We start from the raw sequence: 19,772 nt of genomic DNA on the forward strand, positions 1-19,772 counted from the left end.
AGCAGGGACAGCCAGCTGACCCCTGTAGGGTGTGCGTGGTTCCCCATTATGTGCAAGGACTCAGTAGGACCGAGGAGCAGAAGCAGCCCTGAGCCAGGAGGCAGAGAGCCACCCTGGCACACAGGGTGGCCTTGGGTGAGTCCTTAGCCCTCCCCCAGCGGTCTCCCCGTTTCTATGGTGAAGGGACTGAGCTAGGGACACCAAGGATGTCATCTCTCAACACCTGTGAGCCCTTGGCCTCGCCCTTCTGTGAACCCATTACAGGACTTCAAGGCTGGAAGAGCTTGGGGAGCATTCCTCTTACCTGTGCCTGTGTTCTGCCTCCTACCTGGACTGGGCCTGGCAACCTGGCTTCCAGGATGATATGGTCCAAGCTCCCCACCCCTGTCACCAAATAGGTCCAGGGTCTATCACTAGTGACACCCAGGGTCCCGGGGACAGTGGTTAGGTGGATGCTGCGGCTATGAGGGCACCAGGTAAGTCTTGGTTTAGGTCACTGGGCACTTGGATCCTCTCTGTGACTTTTTCCTCCCCCCACCCCACCTCGCCCTGAAGTATTGCCCTTGGGGCAAGAAGCTGGGGATACCTGTACCCGCTCTCCTGTTCCCATACTTAGCTAAGGCTCTTGCCCAACACAATGGTGGATTTCTGGTCCCCACCCCCTGCCAAAGGTGTGACATCCTAACAAGCAAGGCCACAAGACCCGAAGCTTCCATTCACAGGTGAGGAGGCTGAGACCAGAGAGGAAAGGACTGGTCTGAAACCACTTGGTGACAGCAGCTGGATCAGGGCAGGCATGTGGGGTCCTGGTTCCTCAGCCAGCACTCCCGGCATCTCCTTCCCCTGCAAGGGAAGGGTGTTTCCCAGACCAAGATTTCCCCCCGCCCCATCTTGTCAAGTGTCAGACTGTTCCCCGAGGCCCAGCGGCTGGTCAAAGAGGTGGAGACAGTAGAGGGAGTCAGTTCCTGTGGAGGAGACAAGTTCACCCATACTGAGGTGGTTACCCTGATAAAAGGGTATCAGCATTATGGCATGTCACATGCAGGGTGCCAGGCCCAGAAAAGGAGCTGGCAGTGCAGTCTGGATTGTATGTGGACCTGGAGCCCCAGAGGCGGCCAGAGACCTGGCAAATTCCTCAGGCGTCACCTGGATACTCAGAAAACGTGGCCCATTGGGAGTACAGAGGAGGCCTGTGGTGAGAAGGGGCAGGGAAGAGGTGGTAGCCACCTTGGCTGGCCTTGGACTGCCCTTGGAATGACCAGCCGCTGTTCTCTTGACACAATACCTTGGGCCAATCAGGACCCTCAGCTGTTTCCAGCTGTGTCTTCCCCAGACAGTTCTGCCCCTCTGGACAGGATGCAGCTTCTCAAAGAGCCCCTGGTCTGATGCCTGAGATGAAAATGATAAGGTGTGGACCCCAGGGGTGGGGGTCCTACAACCAACAATGAAGAAACTAAGGCCCGTTGGAGGAAGGTGGGCCCCTGGGTCAGAACTCCGGTGCTCATTTGGCTGGACTTTGTTTCTAACCAGATGGCTCGTTCAGAAGCAGAACAAGTGGCTACCTAGCATTTGAGGATTTAAAGATCATGTCTCTACTGTCCCTCACCATTATGAACATGTTTCTTTCAATTTGGAAGGCACTTAGGTCTTCCTTCCAAATCATCTTGTTCAGGAGCAAGTATCTGGAGAATTAGTGACAGGTACCGGGAGCTTGGGAAGGGCCAAGGAGACCCAGGCAGCCAGGTGCTCCAGGACCTGTGGGGGAGGGGTGTGTGTGTGGGAAAGACCAGGGAAAGAGCCACGACCTGCCCTGTCACAAAGGAATTTGTTCCTGTCCTGTCACAAAGGAATTTGTTCGTCACTCCTACAGTCCCTCCCAACATCACAGGCCAGGGCTGGTTCTTGTGAATCTCCTTTCCCATCACCTGTCCGGGCCAACCCATGGAGAGTCTTAGTTATGTAAATGCTGGTTGACTAAAGAAGCAAATGAACAAGTCATGGCTTCCCTCAGTGGTTTTGCGTTTCCTCAGGGCCCAAGACGCTGTGCAAACCATAAAGCAGGAACAGGGGGTTTCTTAGATGTTCCACCTAGGTAGGCCCTTCATTCCTTTTACAAACCTGGCCCCTGCTCCCTAAGTTCTTGCTTGATGACTGCCTAGGAAAGCTACAGCTAGAGAAGAGCGCTCAGCTCAGCAAGAGGGTGGTGACCTGTCCCCAGGCACTCTAGCATGGGGGACAGAGTGGGACAAGTGCCAAGATGACCTGCCAGGGGAGGATTCCAAGCAGTAAGGAAAGATCTGGGGGCGGGGGCTACTTGAGGCCAGGAGGCCTCCCCAACGGTCCTGTAAGCAAGTTCCTAGGCAACTACCCACTTTTAGACAGGAGCAGGCACTCCCCACAGCTACCAGCAGGGGCAGCACAGCGTGGCATGCCCCACGATGGTTCTAGACGCCCCTGGGTGACACTGCTGGCTCAGCGTTTGCGCTGGAGTCCAGGGTGTTAATACCTCCCTGATAAATGCAGCAGAGCCACTCAGGAAATGCATTGTCTGCCCAGGTAGGGGATAAAGGGAATGTCATCCCAGGGCCCACAGGGCACCAGGAGTCTGCAGGGCTTCCATAGGTGACCACAGGAAGGGGACTCCTGGCAGAGGGAACAGCCTGCCAGGGATCCTGAATGCAGGACAGCTCTGGACATAGGAGTTTGCTTTCAAGGCAGGAAGTACCTTTCAGGGAGGAAACAGGCTCAGAAACAACCAAGGGCTTGTCCCAATTCAGAGCAGGTGGTGGCCCCAGGGCATTGGACTGTGTGTATAAAATGTTTTAATAACTTTCTGAGCTCTGTGCTGGGCCCTATGCAGAGTCTTCACAGAGCATCCCTTTTGTCTTCCATCACCCGAGGAGGTCATCGGACCACTCAGAGAAGTTTAATAACATCCCCAACATCTCTGCCAGCCTTGAGTTCTGGCAGAGACAGGACTTGCCTCCCATCTGCTTGATTCCAAAGAAGGGAAGTCATGTGGAGTGGGTCAGGGTGGGGCTGGGTGCTCCTGGGAAGGACTGAACAAGCATTGCAGTATTTGTGACCCTTCCACCTCCTGACGGGGACCCAGTCCAGGGCAATGGGAACCCTGACGAAGGGCAGGGGCCAATCCTGCAGCAGGTGGGGAGACGCCAGCTCCTACTCCAGAAAGGCTCGCAGGGAAATCCTAGCTCAGCATTTCAATATTTTCTTTAAACTGCTGACACTTCTTCAAATGAAACCTGCAGCTCGGCTTGGAGCAGCTGAAGTGTGTGGATACTGGGATCAAAGGGGACCAGCAGTCCAGCTGTCCCTTCTTCCACAGTTAGGAAGCCCCAAGGGGCAACTCAAAGCCCTCCCCAGAACTGTGGAAAACCACAGGCCCAGGCCAACCATTTTCCAGATGAGGAGACTGAGGCTTAGGGAAGGACAGCGCCTGCCCAAAGACACCAGCCAAGCCAGGGCGAGCTGGATGCCGCTCTCAGACTCCAGGGATGGAAATGGCCACTTCTCAGGGGTCTAGCTTAGTCACTATAGCAACTTCAGGCAAGCACCTGGCCCCAGGCAGCCACGGGGGAGATCGGTGTCACTTCCTGTGGGCCACTGGGCACAGTCATGCTGCACCCCGAGCCGTGTGATGTCAAGTGTGGTCCTGAGGTTGGCAGGGGGTCCATTGACCATGGTCCTCGGAGCTTCGTCATCACAGAGGCGGCAGGAGGAGGCCAGTGCAGGTCCAGGACATATGGCTTCCCTGTCCTGTGTTCCAGGGGCACCTGCAGACATGGCCCTCAGCCCTGGGACCCGTCTGCTGGACCAGCCCCTGTCCCACTGTGTGCAGGAGTAATGAGGTGAGCCCAGCATGGTGTGCCCAAAGTCGCTGGTGAGTGCATGAAGAATAGGAAGGGACCAGGCCCTCAGGCAAAACCCAAGGCAGCTGCCAGCTCCCCGACCCAGCGTGGTGGGGAACTCTGACAACCACCATCCACCCCCACCTCTCACATCCTGACGGCCCAAGGGCCTGAACTCCTTTTGGGGATCTTAGCGGATTCCAGCCCCAAAATTCATGAAAATTCAATCCTCTATAATATCTCTAGGTTTATTTTTATATAAAAATAACAGTTTTCCCTAAATTTTTGCCCCAGGAAAACATGCCATGATCACTATGTTGCTTTATGTACCATCCTCCTAGCCCTTGTCATGTTGGGCTAAAAGCTGCAGTCATAGGGCTGCTGAGTACAGGCAAGGGGGCTGAGGGGAAGAGGGCAGGACCAGAAGGGCAGGCAGGGCCCCCAGGCCCGGGTCGGCGTGAGGGCTTGTTGAGCCTGCCTGGGCCAGCTTGGTGGCTGCTGGGGCCCTGGGTGCTGCCTTTACTGGTGGAGGTAGGCGTCCAGCCAGACGTCGCCAGACTTCTTCAGGGACCTAGGAGGCAGGGATGGGGGTGGGTGTTGGGACTCACTTGCAAGATACCAACCCCCTCCCCCTAAAAGGATGAATGTGAGTGGAGGCATCCCCATTGCCTTGAGTTCTCTTCCGCTGGGGCAGGCAGCTGAGCGGGGCTGGAGGGGTGGAGTGGGACACGAGGCTACCCTCGCATGAACTAGTGTGGACTCTACACCTGGGGTGGGGGAAAGGGGAGGGGCAGAGCCAAGGCCAAGGGCAGGCACGAGCCAGAGTAGGCCTGTCTTGCTTTCCTCCAGCTCTGTCTGTTGCCTCCTCCTGCTGGGCCTTGTGACCCAGAGATTTGTAAGACCTGGCACCTGTCCACCAGGAGCCCAATGTCATGCAGAAGAGCCAGAAATATCAACAACTTGCTAGGAAACCTTGTGCCAGGTGTTCTAACGGGGCCAGGCCGAGTAGCAGGGGCTCAGAGAGTCGGGCTGGGAAGGGTCATGAAGGAGACGCAGGAGTCCAAACACCGGTATAGAAGAAAGAAGGGCATCCGAGTCAAGGGAACAGTGAGTCCCAAGGCACAGAGGTGGACAAGCTCTGGCTGGGGCGTCTGACCTCTGCCCCCACTGCCAAGGCTACCACTGGGCTGAGCCCATCACCCTTCGCCAGAACAGCCGCAGGAACCTCTGCTCTGCTCCTTCTGCTTTGACTCTCACCCCGTTAACACATTCCCACTGTCAGAGCATCTTTCCAGAATCTAAGTTCTGTGTCTGCCTCCTCTGCTCAGCAGCTCTCCTGCCACCAGCACCTGCCTCAGGGCCTTTGCACTGCTGTTCCCTTGCCCAGAATATTCTTCTCCCCAGACGTTTCCATGGCCAGACCTCTCCTCTCCTCCTTGTCTCTGCTCACTTGTCACCTCCTCAGTACCACCCACCCTGCCACCCTATTAAAAACTGCAACCCCTGCCTGGCACTCCCCAGCCCCTCTCTTGCCCCAACCCTTAGGTTTTGTGGCTTTGTTTTGTTTTTCGCCAAAGCACTTCTCCCTTTCTCACATTTTTTATAATTTTGTTATTTTAACTGTTTATTTTCTGTTTCCTCTGCTAAGAGATCAGTGCCAGGAAGACATGGCTTTTGGCCTGTTTTCCTCACTGCTGTGTTCACACCCAGGACAGGGCCTGGGCCCATGGCAGGTGGTGTGTGAGCGAACGGAAGGGAGGGAGGGCTGAGGACAGAAAGGCTGATGGGAAAGGCCTCGAAAGCCATATGTTAAACAGGGATCCATGTGGGCTGAGACAAGGGACTGTCGGGGGCGAGGGTGGGCAGGGGAGCCAGGGGAGCCACCATAAGCAGAGGGCCCTTACCCAATGATGTCCACGAGGGCAGTGAGGAAGGGCTTCACCTCATAGCTGAGGCCGTGCTTGGCACACAGTGCCTTGACCAGCGGTGCCACCCGATGGTAGCTGTGCCTGGGCATGGTGGGGAAGAGGCTGGGGGGAGGGGAGAGCATGTGATGGCACCTGAGGTGGGAAGGTGACGGAGGGAGCACCACCCATCACCACCCATCACCACCCAGGCCCCGCTTACCACCTCTCCCAGGCCCCCAGGGAGTTCAGGGCTCACGTCTTAATCTCCCCAGGGAAAGACCCACTGCCACCCACTGGGAGCTCCAGGGCTTGCACTCACTGGTGCTCAATCTGGAAGTTGAGGTGCCCGCTGAACCAATCGATGAAGAGTGAAGTCTCCACATTGCAGGTGGCTGCCAGCTGCCAGGAGTGGGCAGGGCACAGGTGAGGGAGAACGGCACAGACCCCTGAACCTGGCAGCCCCATCAGGGCCCCTCTTAGCTGGGACCCCCCACCCCCCCAAGAGATACCCCGACTGACCCACCCCTTGCTGCTCACCTGAGAGCTGGCCCAATCCCGGTGCTTCTCATGGCCGATCTCCTTGGGGATATGGTTCATCTGTGTGATCCACACGAACCAGTGGCTCTCTAGGACCCTGTGGGGGAGGCTCAGACACTGCCCCATGTCCAGCTCACCACTTAGACCAGACCTGGGCCTCAGCTTCCTCAGTGTACCATGGGATTGTGGTGACCCCTCCCCCACTGGTGTTTAAAGCAACTGAGTGGAGCAGGCTGAGCCCAGAGCAGCCCTGCTCATGAGGGCAGACATCCACAGGGCCGATGTCCCCAGACCCGCCACCCCCGGGAGCCTGCCACTCTGGCGTCATGTGATTCTTCCACAACCCAGAGAGGCAGTCCTGCTATCCCCATTCTGCAGGAGGGGAAACAGAGGCTCTGAAGGTGGAGGGCTTTGGTCAGGGTCCCCTGCTGCTCATGTGTGACCTCCCCACTCCCTGCCATTCCAAACCTGGCCATACCTGACAGCCACAAAGAGGAGCAGTGCCCCAGTAAGGCCATAGAAAGGGATATAGGACAAGAAGAAGCGGGAGTAGAAGCTGGCAGCCCACAGCAAGTCCTGCAGAGGGTGGAGGAGAACAAGAGGTCTCAAAGGGGCCAGGAAGGGGAGCCAAGGTCATTCACCCCTCTGCTTGATGTGCCTTGGAACCCTGGACAGGTCACTGCCCCTCTCTAGGCCTCGGTTTTCTCAGCTAGGGAAAGGGACATGGTCCTTGCCCTGCCAGCTGAGCAGAGGTGAAGGTACAATGGAGGGGCTGAGATGAGGGAAGCCCTGCCTGGGAGACAAATGCCTGGCAGAGTAGGCCCAGGGGATCCCCACCCCCAGGGAGCACACTCGCTCCCTCCCTGCACGCATGTACCACTGCTGCATGCATGCATGCACCCGTTTGTATTCGTGGACAGGGGCTGCCCCGACACCCCCACTGCCACCACAGCTGCATGCCCAGGGGACCTGAGCAGGATCCACTCACCATCCACTGCATGCACACCAGCATGTACGCCAGATTTTCCACCTCAAAGTTCACCAGGGTGAGCAGCGGTGGGCCGACTGCAAGGAGGGCATGAGAGGCTCAGCACAGGGGAGGGACGCTGAGCAGGCTGGGCAGATGGAGTTGGATAGTGGGGCTGTTATTCTGGGAATACCAGTGGGCCTTGGCGCGGGGCCCAGCCAGCTGGGATGACACCTCATCACCCACAAGGCCTGGTCCACATTCTTCCCTCAGCATCCAAGCCTCTCCAGGCTGGCCCTCACTTCACTGCCTCCTGCATGTGTTCTGCAGCGTGGGGCCAGCCTTACATGTCCCCACCCTTGAATCCTGTCCACCCCAACAATTGCTCAAAAGCTCTGGGGCTCTGGATTGCCCTGCTGTGAGGGCAGGAAGGAATCCTGAAAGCTCCAGGCAAGGCTGTGACTACCTTTGGCCGAAAGGCACACTAGGCAGAGGGACCGGCTGGGGCAAAGGCTGGCAATGGGGCACAGCGCAGGCTGCAGGCTGGGGTGGCAGAGCAGGGGCTGGGAGAGGCTTGAAGGTGCCATGCTGAGGGATGGTTAACAAGTGCCCCTTCCCCGGAAGGTGATGGAAGCTGCCCAGTGTCAGCATGCATGGGGGCAGATGGTGCAGGCTCAGGTGTGGTCCCCACCCCAGCCATGTCCCTACCAGTGGGGGCGGGGGGCAAAGGGCCACTCACTCAAGAAGAAGTACAGATGCTGGTGATTGTAGGGTAGGTATCTGCGTTTCTTCCTGCCATACTGTGGAGACAGGTGGAGGCTGGAGGGGGCCGGGGTAGCTCTCCAGGCCCCCCTCCTCCCAGGCAGGGACAGGGGACTGGCTGGAGCCAAAGGACCAAGGCAACTCTAGATTCTAGCAACTGGGTCCATTGTCACCAGCAGGCTGGGAAGAGGGGAGGGGGCTCCTCTGGGGCAGGAGCTCAGCCTGGAACTAGAGTGGAGGGCTTGGTTAGGGGCTGGGGCTGGGCCCTATTGGGGGTCTTCAGTAGCTACCAGGCCCCCCTCAGCTGCAAGCCCAGCCTGAGTGTGCCCACATTCTCTCCATGTACCTCAATGGATGACTCCCCCAGGAGGAAGATGGGCGCCAGAGTCACATCTGGGTCTTTGTGGAAAATGTTGGGCTTGGCATGGTGCTGGAAATGGCGGAAGTTCCACCAGTGGGCGGAGAAGCCCTGTGCGGGAGGAGGAGGCTCTCAGGGGTGGGGCCAGGCTGTGTCCACCGCTCTGTGCTGGCAGACCCAGCACGTTAGCCCCTGGCTGCCCGCCGCCCACCCCACCCTCACCTTTAGCTGTCCCATCACAAACTGCTGGGCCATGTGGTTCCACCAGGACTTCCTGAAGACAGAGGTGTGGCCCAGGTCATGCTGCAGACACCAGCTCTGAGCCTGGAGAGAAAGGCAGGCTCAGGAGCCCTGGCATCTGGACTCTGGCCATGGCCCTGGGGGAGGGTGCTGCTTCCTGGGGGCCCAGCTCTGGAGGCCCAGTGAGCCCTCCCAGCTCACAGGGCACAACCACAGCTACTGCTCCATTTTAAGACCCTGTGCTCAAGCTTCCTCTTTTGACAGAACACTTGAGTTTCAGGTTTAGGGGCCAGCATGCTGCACGGAACTGTGGGGCAGCAGCGCTCTGGCTCGCCGCCCTGTGCTCACTCAGGGTTAAGTAAGGAACTTGTCAGCTCACTTAAAATGCAGCATGGCCCCCAGACACATGCTTGATGGGCCCTCTGGCGGGTCGTTCATTCGTTCATTTGTTTGTTCATTCATTCAGCAACTATATGTGCAGAGTGACTGACTGCATGTGCCAGGCCCTGAGTCTGTTGGACAGTTTAGGGGGCTGCAAGGCAGGGCTAGGGTCACCTGGGAGATGGCCAGGATGAGGGCAGCGAGGGCGCTGGGCACCCAGCCGGGGCCGAAGAGGTAGATGATGAGCCAGGCGAGCACCTCCATGGCCAGGATGTGCCCCAGCAGAAGAGCGAAGAAGGTGGGCTTGGCCTCGAACAGCTTCATGTCCTCAGCTGCCTGGCGCAGGGCTCGGAAGTCCTCGACCAGCTGGGCCTGCCATGGTGTGTGGCCAGTCAGCCAAGGAAACAAGGCTCCAGTTGTCCGCAGAAGCCCCCCCACAGCCCATGACAGGCCCAAGGGCTGTGGCCAAAGGGGACAGAGGGACAAGAACACCTGGCTTGGGGTGGGAACTAGTTTGCTGCCTGGTGGCGAAGGCTCTCCCGCAAAAGGTGGGGGGTACGTGAGAAGCAGAGAAAGCTGGAGCGGGCAAAACCCTTAGAGCTCAGCTCATCAAAGTGCTCATCGTAGATGGGGATGCTGGGCCCAGAGCAGGGAAGGGCTCACTGGGGACAAGGGCTGGCCCAGCCAGAACTGGGGCCTGGGATCCTCGCAGGCATCCCTATAGCTCTGTCTACAACTGCCTGCTCAGGAAGGGATGGCAAACGAGCCTTGGCCCTGGGGCCCCTTGGGGTAGTACAGATGGAGCTGCTACTGGCAATGCCCTCCGTCCCCTTCAGGGATGGCTCAGCCTCCACCAGGGCCCTGCTCACATTCTGGAGTCCATCCTGGCTGGGCTCCTCCGGGGCCAGTTCTCCAATCAGCAGTGGCTGCAGGAACTTGCGTACAAAATTGAGGTCCTGGTGGAAGGCGTGGAAGGCATCCTGAGGGAGAGCAGACAGTCAGGGGGGCAGACAGACAAACAGCTGGAGCAGCACCCAGGGTCAGCAGGTAGAGACAAGGTGGAAGGACTGCTGATGGAAAGGCAGAGCAGATAGACAGATGGACGCAGGGTCAGTTGGTTGTTCAATCATAGAAATAGGACCATGTGGGCCAGCCTTGCCCAGGAGCCTGCCCTGGTCCTCCCCAGGCTCTGAGTGCCCTGCCAGGCACCCTTTGCCAGCCAGCCCCCAGCTGTTTCACCCAGTATAGGGGGCCCTTCTCCAAACCTGGCTGGGTATATAAACATCTGGATTTGCAAAAAGGCCTCCCTGGAAGGCTCTGATGTCTTCCATGACAGGGTTCAACGTTTCCAAAAAAAAAGAAATCTCTGGAAAGCTTTCTTGAAATCGTATGCTTTTCTACTGCATATAAAGTGAGATTTGGGTCACAAATGTCCCATTTACCGGCTTTTACAAATACAAGCAATAGGTAAAGTGTGGGTGGGAAAACTTGTAATTGGAGACCACGGGGCCACCGGGAGAAAAAAAATCAGTCGAGGACCATACTGAGTTCTTAGGGGGTTGCGAGGAAGATACTCTAATAGTTAAACTCACCTGGTTTTAAAAGCAGGAGTGGAAAATGTACGTTTTTTTTTTTTTTAAAGTAAATGAAATAATCTACCATTCTCTGTAATAGCTGGGGTAGGGGTGGTGTGCAATACAGGAGAGGGGGTTAGAGGAAGAAAGATGGAGGGCTGGGGAAAGACACCAGTCAGGAAGGGGCTGGGGCAGCGCTGAAGTGTTAGTTACTAAACGTGAACTTCACACCTGGGCTCTCTTAGTCTTCTCAGTCTAGTCTTGGTGTAAGTGGCTCATTACTGTTCATTACTGGCTCAAACTGATTTTTATCCTTGGGCTTTCGGAGGCTCTATCTGAAGGAGCTAGCCAGACACCCAGCAGCCTGCACGGAAGGAGCAGTGACTAGAATGGTGGTGTCCCTATGGGCCAGGGGACGGTGACTATCGGCTGCTAAAGGAAACACCTTTGAAGAAGGCTTACTGCGAACAGGGGCCTCCTATTGTCCTCTCAGTAATGAGCCTACCAGCTTCTGGTGAGTGTTGTTAAAACAGAAGCCATAGCTAGGCTCCTGGACTTACTGCCAGACATCCCACACAGTCCTGGGGAAGGAGGCAGCTTAGGCAGCCCCCAGCCTCCACCTAGAGGCCACACCTGCAGGATCTACCCTAGGAGTCTCCTTCCTTTCCTGTCACCTGCTCTCTTACTGGCCCAGGGCAGCCTGGGGACCGACCAGTGAGGCTGGGAGGGTGAGGATTCTGGAATAAACTAGGCCCTTGGGAAGGCTGACTTGGGACCCCTCCCTGGAATTCCTAACAGAGAAGAGAGCTGTGTAAGTGCAGATCTCCTCTCCTGGAAGAAGCGTGACTGAGGGGCCACACACCTGGGAGGGAAAGGGCTGGAAGGGATGCTGGTCCTACAGAAGCTGCTGGGGCCCTAGCCTTCTGCCCTGCTGGGGAGAGGGTTGGGAGCTAGGGGAGAAGACTGCTCTTGGGGCTCAGCTGACCCCATCCACTGTGACTTCGAATGAGTCTGTTCTCCTGCCTGAACTCGGCAAACCCGGGAGGCAAATCTAGGGGGCGAGGTTCTAGGGCCATTTTGACTCTGGGCTTCTAACTTGTTTTTTCCTTAGTCTTTTATTTGTAGTAAAACTGACATAAAATTTACCGTTTTAACAATTTGTTAAGTGTACAGTTCAGTGGCATTAAGTGTATTCACATTGTTTTGTTTTGTTTCCCCTCCCTGCTTCCGCCTCCCCTCCCCCTCGTTCAAGCCGTTGTTTCTCAGTCTAGTTGTGTAGGACGCAGCTCCCTGGCCCATGCTGGTGTTATGAGCCTTGTGCTCCCCCCGGCTGAGGCAGTCGGTTGCGAGTCATTGCTTGGCCACTCACGGCAACTCTTGCCAGCTGCCGGCCACTCACGGCGTCGCACGTTAGCCCACAGCAGCACAGCTCCAGGGAGAGCTGTTGTTCACAATCTTAACTGTAGAGGGCGCAGCTCACTGTCCCATGTGGGAATCAAACCGGCGACTTCAGTGTTAGGAGCACAACGCACTGACCACCTGAGCCACCGGGCTGGCCCTGTATTCTCATTGTTGGGCAACCATCAGCACCATCCATCTCCAGGCTTTTTCATCTTCCCAACTAAACTCTGTCCCTATTAAACACTAACTCCTCATCCCCTTCCCCAAGCTCCTGACACCCACAGATCTGCTTTCTGTTTCTATAAATGTGACTACTCTAGGGACCTCATAGAAGAGGAATCACACAATATTTGTCCTTTTTTGACTGGTCACTTAGCATGAGGTACTCAAGGTTCATCTATGTTGTAGCCTGTGTCAGAATTTCCTTCATTTTTCAGGCCAAATGAGCACTGACTCTGATTCCCATTCGTTTCTTCTGAAACTCCCTTGACAGCACACGGAGCCCACACATGCACAGAAGCACAGGTGCACACTCACAAGGACATGCCCAGAGGTGCACATATGTCACAGAAATGCAGTCAATGTCTGATGTGGGTGCCTCCACGCATGCAGACATACCCACCACCTACCTCAGCACCCACTCTCAGAAACAAACATAGAGCCTACGTGAACATTCAGGCAGACGCAGCCTCGCGTGCATGGCCCGTACATAAATTCACAGAGCAGAATGCACGTGCTGTGTCTACGACCCCAAGATTTCCTGCTTCCCACCCTTTCCTCTCTCCCATCCTCTGTCTGTTCTGGGCCACCACAGTGCCCAGCTGTCCCCCAGGTGCTCAAGGGCCATGCTCTTGAGCTAAGGAGCTGCGGGAGCAGGTCGGCCTCCAAGACTCCTTTCCCTTGGTCCTAATTTGGCCAGGCCTGGGGATGCACTGAGGGAGAGGACAAAGCCAGGCCCACTGGGGGACCTCCAACCAGGTCTATCCCTTGGAGTGACAAGGGGAGGTGTCACTCTCTCAGGGCCCCTGGCCAGGGCTGCAGCTGGTGGGAGGGGCCAGGCAGGGCTGTGGCAGGTCCTGGGAGAGCAGTGGGTCTCCTGGGGCTGGGCGGGCACCACTGAGCCTGTGCTTCCTGTATTCTCAGCATCAGCAAGGTGGGTTCGTGGCCTCAGACCAAACCCTGATGTACCCGCAGATAGCCTTTTCTGGAACACTGGCTGGGGCCATGTGACCGCTGCTTAAGGACCCAGGGGTTGGGCAGAAGGATCAGAGAGGTTAAGCCACTTATAGCTCCATTTGATGGAGGTTGGATCAGAACCTGGTCTGACTGTACAACTGTGCTTGTGGCCACTTGGCAGTAGCCCCGGGGTGGCCACTCCTGGGCCAGAGGGGAGGCAGTGACCTCCTAGGGGTCTGAGGGGTGGTCCTCACCATGAGGCTGGTCACTATCCCAAGCAGCCAAGGACCAAGCTGCTGGGAGACTGGGCTGTGGGGAACAGCTGGTGTTTCTTGGGGCTCACTCACCTTCACCCACCCTGGTGCACTTGGAAGCACCCTCCGGGCGTGTGTGCAAACCCCGTGACCCTCCCCCTCCTAATAAGTCAAAAGTGGTATTCAAGGTGTCCCATTGGGTCTTGGAACAGAGTTGGGTGAAAGTGCTGGAATAAAAATTGTGCCCCGAAACGTAAGCTGCTGGTGGCAGCGACAGGCTCTGTTCACAGCAGTGTCCTCAGAGCAGGGACTGGGGAGTAGGTGTAAGTGGACAAGAACCAACCCTCCACAGCCCATGAGGCAGGGGTGTGAACCATTTTACTGGTAAGGGGACAGGGGCTCAGAGTAGTGGGGACACCTGCCCAGGACACAGGGGCAGAGCTGGGACTGGAACCCAGGTCCATCTTCTGTGATGTCCAGGCCCTCCCAGGATACAGCTACCATCCAGTCCTGCCTCGTCGTGGAAACCTTGGAGTGGCTTCTGCCCTGTCCCTCCAGGCCTGAGCTCGGTGCAGCCGCTGGTTAAGGGGCAGGAGTGGGGGTGCACTGGAGCCAGCCTGCCGGGGATGGAATCTGAGCCACCACTTAGGAGCTGGGCCATGAAGCCACAAAGATCACACTCCCTCTCCATTCTGTATTTTTTTCAGCAGTAAATCAGGAACCACCAATGTCCAGATTGTGGGCCTGTGGGGGAAGACCTACTCAGTGCAGGTGGAACACTTAGCAGGGGCCTGGCGTCCCGCCAGTCCGCCACAGCCGAACTCTGATCTCAGCCCCCTGGCCTGACATGCCTCCTCCTGAGTCCACTCAGATTTAGTGCCTGTGAAAGGTGGGACATGCAGGCGTGACATGCAGTGACATGCTGTGGAGAGGGGAGTGCGGGTCAAGTCCTGGAGGACGGCTGATGGCCTCCTTCCACCCCCAGAGACACAGTGGGGGCAGGGGAGCATTTCTGGCCACTCTCCAAAGATTAGGGAATGTTCCAGATCAGAAAGGGGGCAGAGCAGGGTTGCTAGGGTGGTCTAGGTTTGCTCCTTAAGCCTTTGCTGAGGAGGTGACAGTGAGTTGTGGAGATGAGGAGTGAGGGGGGTATGCCTCCAAGGACACCCCAGGAATTCCTCCCTCCATCCCTCTCTCTCCCAGGTGGCAAGACATGTCCAGAACTCAGGTGCCCTTCTTCTCCTCTCCCTGGCACTCCTCACAGGAGGCCAACATGGAAGCACTAGCACTATCCCCATTTTACAGATGGGGAAACTGAGGCACAAAGAAGCCAAAGGGCACACAGCTCTAAACATGGTACATGCAACTCTTGCCCATGCAGCAGAGCCCAACTCAAGGACAGATGCCCCCAGGAAGCCGGCCGCCTCTGGCCCCCCAGCATCGCTGGTGTCCCTGGTAACAGGCCGGCACACATGTCAGGGCCTCCTCCACCCAACACCTTTGGCCTCACAAGTGTCAGGGATCCAGCAGTGGCCCCCAAGAGGCCAGGGCCTCTGGTACTCTTCTCTCCACCACTAGGCTCTGACTCTTCCCAGTTGTTTCATGAGGAACCCATGGCAGCTTGGGACCCTTGGGAAGAAAAGGGAGGGCTGCCAGAGTGCTTAGGCCACGAGCACCGCTACCTCTGCACACTGTGTTCCTGCCCAGTGACAGACAATCCTCCTCCAGGGAGGGAGCAGGCCACTGCAGCTCCCCTGGAAAGGACTCAGGGAACATTGCAGAAAATGCCTACAGAGACCAGAGAGGTCAAACATCACGCAGAGTGGACATTAGGCAACAGGGCTTTAAGGGCACCAGAGGCCAGCATGGTGGTTGGAAACAGAGTGTGGGTTCTGGAGACAGTCTCTGCATTCATAGCCAGCCCTCTCTGCAGCCCCGCCCTCACTCCAGAGCCTCCCCAATTCCCACCCAGACACAAACTCCACCCTCCAAGCCTAAGGCCCTGCCATTCAAGGGCCCCAAGAAGGTCCCTTTATATCATCCATATTCAGCCTCAGTCTGTTTATCTGCAAAATGGGCTCACACTAGTACCTGGCTCATAGGTTGTTGCCTAAAGGCCACACTGAGCTAAATCCCAATGGCTCCCACTGTTGCACCTGTGACCACAGCATCTCTTGCCCTCTGCCCTGGCCACACCTGCCCTTCAGGGCCCAGGTGAATGCCACCTCTTTTGAGTGGCCTTCCCTGGGGGAGGCCAGGTCCCCATCATCTTTTCCCTTAGCCCCCTGCCCTTCTCCTGGGAGGCTCTACCTTCCCCCTTCCCCTTAGGGATCCTTTTAAATCTGTATCAGATCCCCCTGGTCTCTCTGCTCTGCCCTGCCAGCCCCGCTTGGAATAAAACCAAAGTCCTGTTTCCAAGGACACAGAAGCCCAGCAGGAACAGCCCCTGCTCCCTCTGGATCTCACTACCTGCCCTTCTCTCCATTGCTCTACTCCAGCCACGCAGCCAGCCTTGCTGTTCCTTGAATGCACAGAGCAGGGTCCTACCTCCGAGCCTTTGCTCTAGCTGGTCCCTCTGCCACTGAATATCTGCTGATGGGTTTAATGATTCAATAATAAAAGAATGAATGGGTGGAATAAACAGTTAAGTTGCAGTACAGCATGTGGTCCAGAGCATGGGCTGTGGGTTCAAATCCCAGACCTATCTTTTAATTTAAAGTCACTTTGCCTCTCTGAGCCTGTTTTCTCACCTGCAAAATAGGAATAATAACATTAGTACCTGCCTCATAGGGGCATCTTGAGGATTAAAAGTATTTGTAAATCTGACTTCAGAGCCTGGCACATAGTGGGTGCTCAGCGCCTGGCCCTGATATACTTCTGACCAGCAGTGGCCGGGCCTCGCCCCTCCCTGGGTGGCTCCACTCGCCTCAGGCTGCCTATGACTCTTAGACAAACCTGGCCCAGGGCCCAGAGCATTCTCCCCAGGGTACCGGCTTTGTATCCCAGGATGGCCACAGGCTGACTTAATGGCACAGGAACTCTGGGAATTTCCTGGCAGGAAGGCTTCTGTTGCCTGGACATGAGAACAGCTGATGGGCAGCCAGGGCTGGTGGAGGTGGCTGCAGGAACATAGCCCTGCCAAGATGGATGCCCCACCCCAACCTGTGCTCTGGGGCCTAGGATGGGATGCCTGGGATCTGGGCTCGACCACACAGGGCACTGGGATGGTCCAATCCCTGGTCTGCGCTATGGGCCCATCACGGACAGACTGGGGCCCCCCACCCCCAGCCATCTCATAATCCCTTTGGCCTGAACAGACCAGGTATTTCTGGCAACTCCAGTTCAGTGTTTGGGGCCTTGAGGAAGCTGAGATGGCCTAATGCAATTCCTTCCTATTACAGACAAAGGTAGAACCAGAGAAGGTCACTCAGCAAAGGGGTGGCTATGCCATGGCTGTCCCAACACATTTTACAGGTTGCAGGGCACAACCACACTTATCACGAGCAACATATACTGACCAGAAATGATGACATGGCAGCCTTGAGGCCACAGAGTTGAGAAGGCCCAGTCCCGCTCTCAGCTGGCTCACTGTCTGGCCCAGCAATCCCTACCTTACAGATAAAGAAACTGAGGCTCAGAGGAATGACATGCCTGATTCAAAGTCACTCAGAGCCGCCAAGGGCCAAGCCATGACCTAGCCCTAGAGATCAAACAGACTGCCTTTTGCAAACAAGAACCAGAGCTTACTGGTGATGTATCAATGAGAAAACCATCAGCTGGAGGTCTCCGGGATGAGAGCTAGTTTTATGATGGTGTTCCCACATGGAAGGGTCCCCAACACAGGTCTGGGCACCAAGGAGGAAAAAGCAGTTAATGAATGCTCTCCTTTGTCTTCCTCAAGCCTGCCTCCACCCTGTCCTACAGGTCAGAGGTTGGAAAAGGCCAGAGGAGACACCCATAGGATTCTCCAGGGGTGGCCAGGGCTTAGCCAGGCCAAGGGGGGAGGGGCTGTGGCACCTCATACTCCCCATACCCTGGCAGAAGTGCATACACATACAACCACACACACAGATGTGTGCAGCGTTCACACACATATAGGCCTGTACATGTTTACACACTCATTGGCCCACGGTCAGCTTCAACTCCATGGCCACCGCCCAGCCCCTCAGCACCTAATGGACAAGGCTTTCTATCAGTTTCTAGAGTTGTAGGAGGCTTCTAACCCTAACCCCTCAGCTTCCTGGGGTGGAAATAGGGAAGAAAGACCTTTTTCCTCTAAAAGAGTCTTGCAAAGATTGCCCAATCCATGGGAGAAGGCACAGAGCACGTGGCCTGGCAACAAGGACACTGACCCTCCTGGGACCGGACACATCTCTTTTGCTGCCTAAAGTTCTGCTAGTTAGGGATTCATCCCCTGAAATCTTTAAGACCTCCCAGTAACCAGTGCAGCCAAACTAGAATTTTGGATGGTCAAGGACAGGGCATTGTGGCCCCAACTCATATCTTCCCAATGGGGACTGCGGGAAAGGGGCTGGACTCCCAATAGTCTGCTCCACTGGGCTCCAGCCAGACTGTCCCACTGGACCAGGCCACATCCATCCCTCCTAGGCCAAGACACGTCTAGACATGGGCTGGGAAGGGGAAATTGGGTCCCCAAGGGCCAGCCTGTTCCTGGGGTGACTGTGCTTCCCAAAGGGGCCCACCCAGCCTGGCTGGCAAAGTTCGCCCATATGCAGCTGCCAGCCCAGGAGAGGTGAGTCACTGACCCTCATTGCTCTATACAGCAGCTCTTAGGCAAGCCACATACCTCTGCGCCCTGCCCAACCTTTGTGCCCAGGCCCCAGCCTCTGATGGCACATCCTTACCTAGTCCCTGGGGACCCCGCCCTACCCCTGGCAGCAAGCACCCAGCATGAGGGACCTAGTCTGGGGGACCCAGAACTAAGAGGAGGAACCTCAGAACAACAAGGAGAGCCCTCTTCTAGGGCTGGCTCTTTCTGCCATGACACACCCACCTCTGAGAGCCCCTTCGTCCAGCACAGAACCACTCCAGCCCAGCCCTGGTCCACTGCCCAATGTGCAGTCCTCCATGCAGGGCCGTGGCCTCCTTACCCCACATCAGGCCCTGGCTAGTCCATCCCAACTCAGGAGCCCAGGCCGGGAGGTCAAAGGTCAGCGAGAGTAGGAAGGATGCTAAGGTTCCGCAGGCGAAGCTAGGCACTGATCACGATTAGGCCCCAGCGAACGCCAGGCTCCACCCGCCGGCGGTGGGCTTCCTTACCGTGGCGTCCTCAGCGCCGTGGTGGCCGATGAGGCGGCTGCCCCCCGGGTGCCGCTGTGCCCAGCGGCTGATGTCGTAGACGCGGCGCTCGATGACCAGCCACTTGTCGCCCGGCAGGTTGTGCGGGCGGATCTGCTCCCAGCAGAAAGTGGGCAGCGGCGCCCCAAGCTGCGCGGGCCCCTCGCGCGGCCCCGGTCCCCCGCCGAGCTCCCCGACACCGCCCATGGCTGCGTGCAAAAGTCCTCGGGCACCCGAGACCTCTCTGAGGTCCCCGCGAGACACCGAAGGGAACGAGGTGGCCTTCTCGGGGGCTCCCTCCGCTGCCACCCGCTCCTCTGCTGCTCAGCCCCACCGCTGCGGCCGCCGTACGAGCTTGCGCCGCCAGGCTCTACTCTCGGCGCAGAACTTTCCTCCCTTATAACCGCGCCGGCAGCTCGCCCGCTACCCGCCCCCGTCCCGGGCCCGGCCACCCGCCCCGCGCTCCAATCCCTGTGCAGCGCCCCGACTCCCATTGGCTGCGCGGCGCTACGGCCGCGGGGGAGGGCTGTGTCGAGACGGGCCCGCCCCGCCCCCGAGGTCCGCGGCCACCACGCCCGGCCGTGCCCAGGGCTCTGTCCGCTAGCGATCTACCGGCTCTGCGGGGCGGCGGTGGGGGCGGGGGCGGGGGCGGGACGGGGACAAACACCCCCGGCCGGTGTCCGCTGCGCCCTCTGTGGGCCCATGTCTGCTCCCGGCGGGCCTGGAATAACCATTTGCGAATAAGCTTCCTGCCACGCGTCCTGGGACGTTAAATCCTGAGCACACAGAGCTGGGGAGGCTACCTCCGGGTGACCGTAAACAGCTTTCAAACAATGGGCCCCCAACGTCTGCGTAGCCAGGCCGCCGTCATGGCTAAGAGACTGGTCCAGTTCCCCATCCAAGCTGGGCGTCTGTGAGGGCTGGTGGTCCTTCCGCTGTCGCTTGTAAGGCTGGGGATATCTATCGAAGGGTGGCCACTGGGGCGAAAGGGATGTAGGGGCACCGGAGTCTGTAGTGGGGTGCTGCCATTCACGGGGGGGAGGGGGAA

General features: G+C 57.4%; 1 protein-coding gene across 1 annotated transcript; it reads right to left on the reverse strand.

Moving 5' to 3' along the window:
- Positions 1 to 4,101: 4,101 nt before the first annotated feature.
- Positions 4,102 to 19,125, reverse strand: FADS3 (fatty acid desaturase 3). Its single transcript, XM_019719049.2, has 12 exons — positions 18,707 to 19,125; positions 9,891 to 10,001; positions 9,196 to 9,393; positions 8,623 to 8,724; positions 8,389 to 8,511; positions 8,020 to 8,080; positions 7,302 to 7,378; positions 6,792 to 6,889; positions 6,314 to 6,410; positions 6,096 to 6,175; positions 5,774 to 5,899; positions 4,102 to 4,440 (listed from the first exon to the last, which is right to left on the reverse strand). The coding sequence occupies exons 1-12, from the start codon at positions 18,929 to 18,931 to the stop codon at positions 4,389 to 4,391; spliced, it is 1,350 nt and encodes a 449-aa protein (XP_019574608.1). The 5' UTR covers positions 18,932 to 19,125; the 3' UTR covers positions 4,102 to 4,388.
- Between the last annotated feature and the right edge of the window lie 647 nt (positions 19,126 to 19,772).

This window comes from Rhinolophus sinicus, linkage group LG06 (assembly GCF_036562045.2).
Source record: "Rhinolophus sinicus isolate RSC01 linkage group LG06, ASM3656204v1, whole genome shotgun sequence".
NCBI lineage: Eukaryota > Metazoa > Chordata > Mammalia > Chiroptera > Rhinolophidae > Rhinolophus > Rhinolophus sinicus.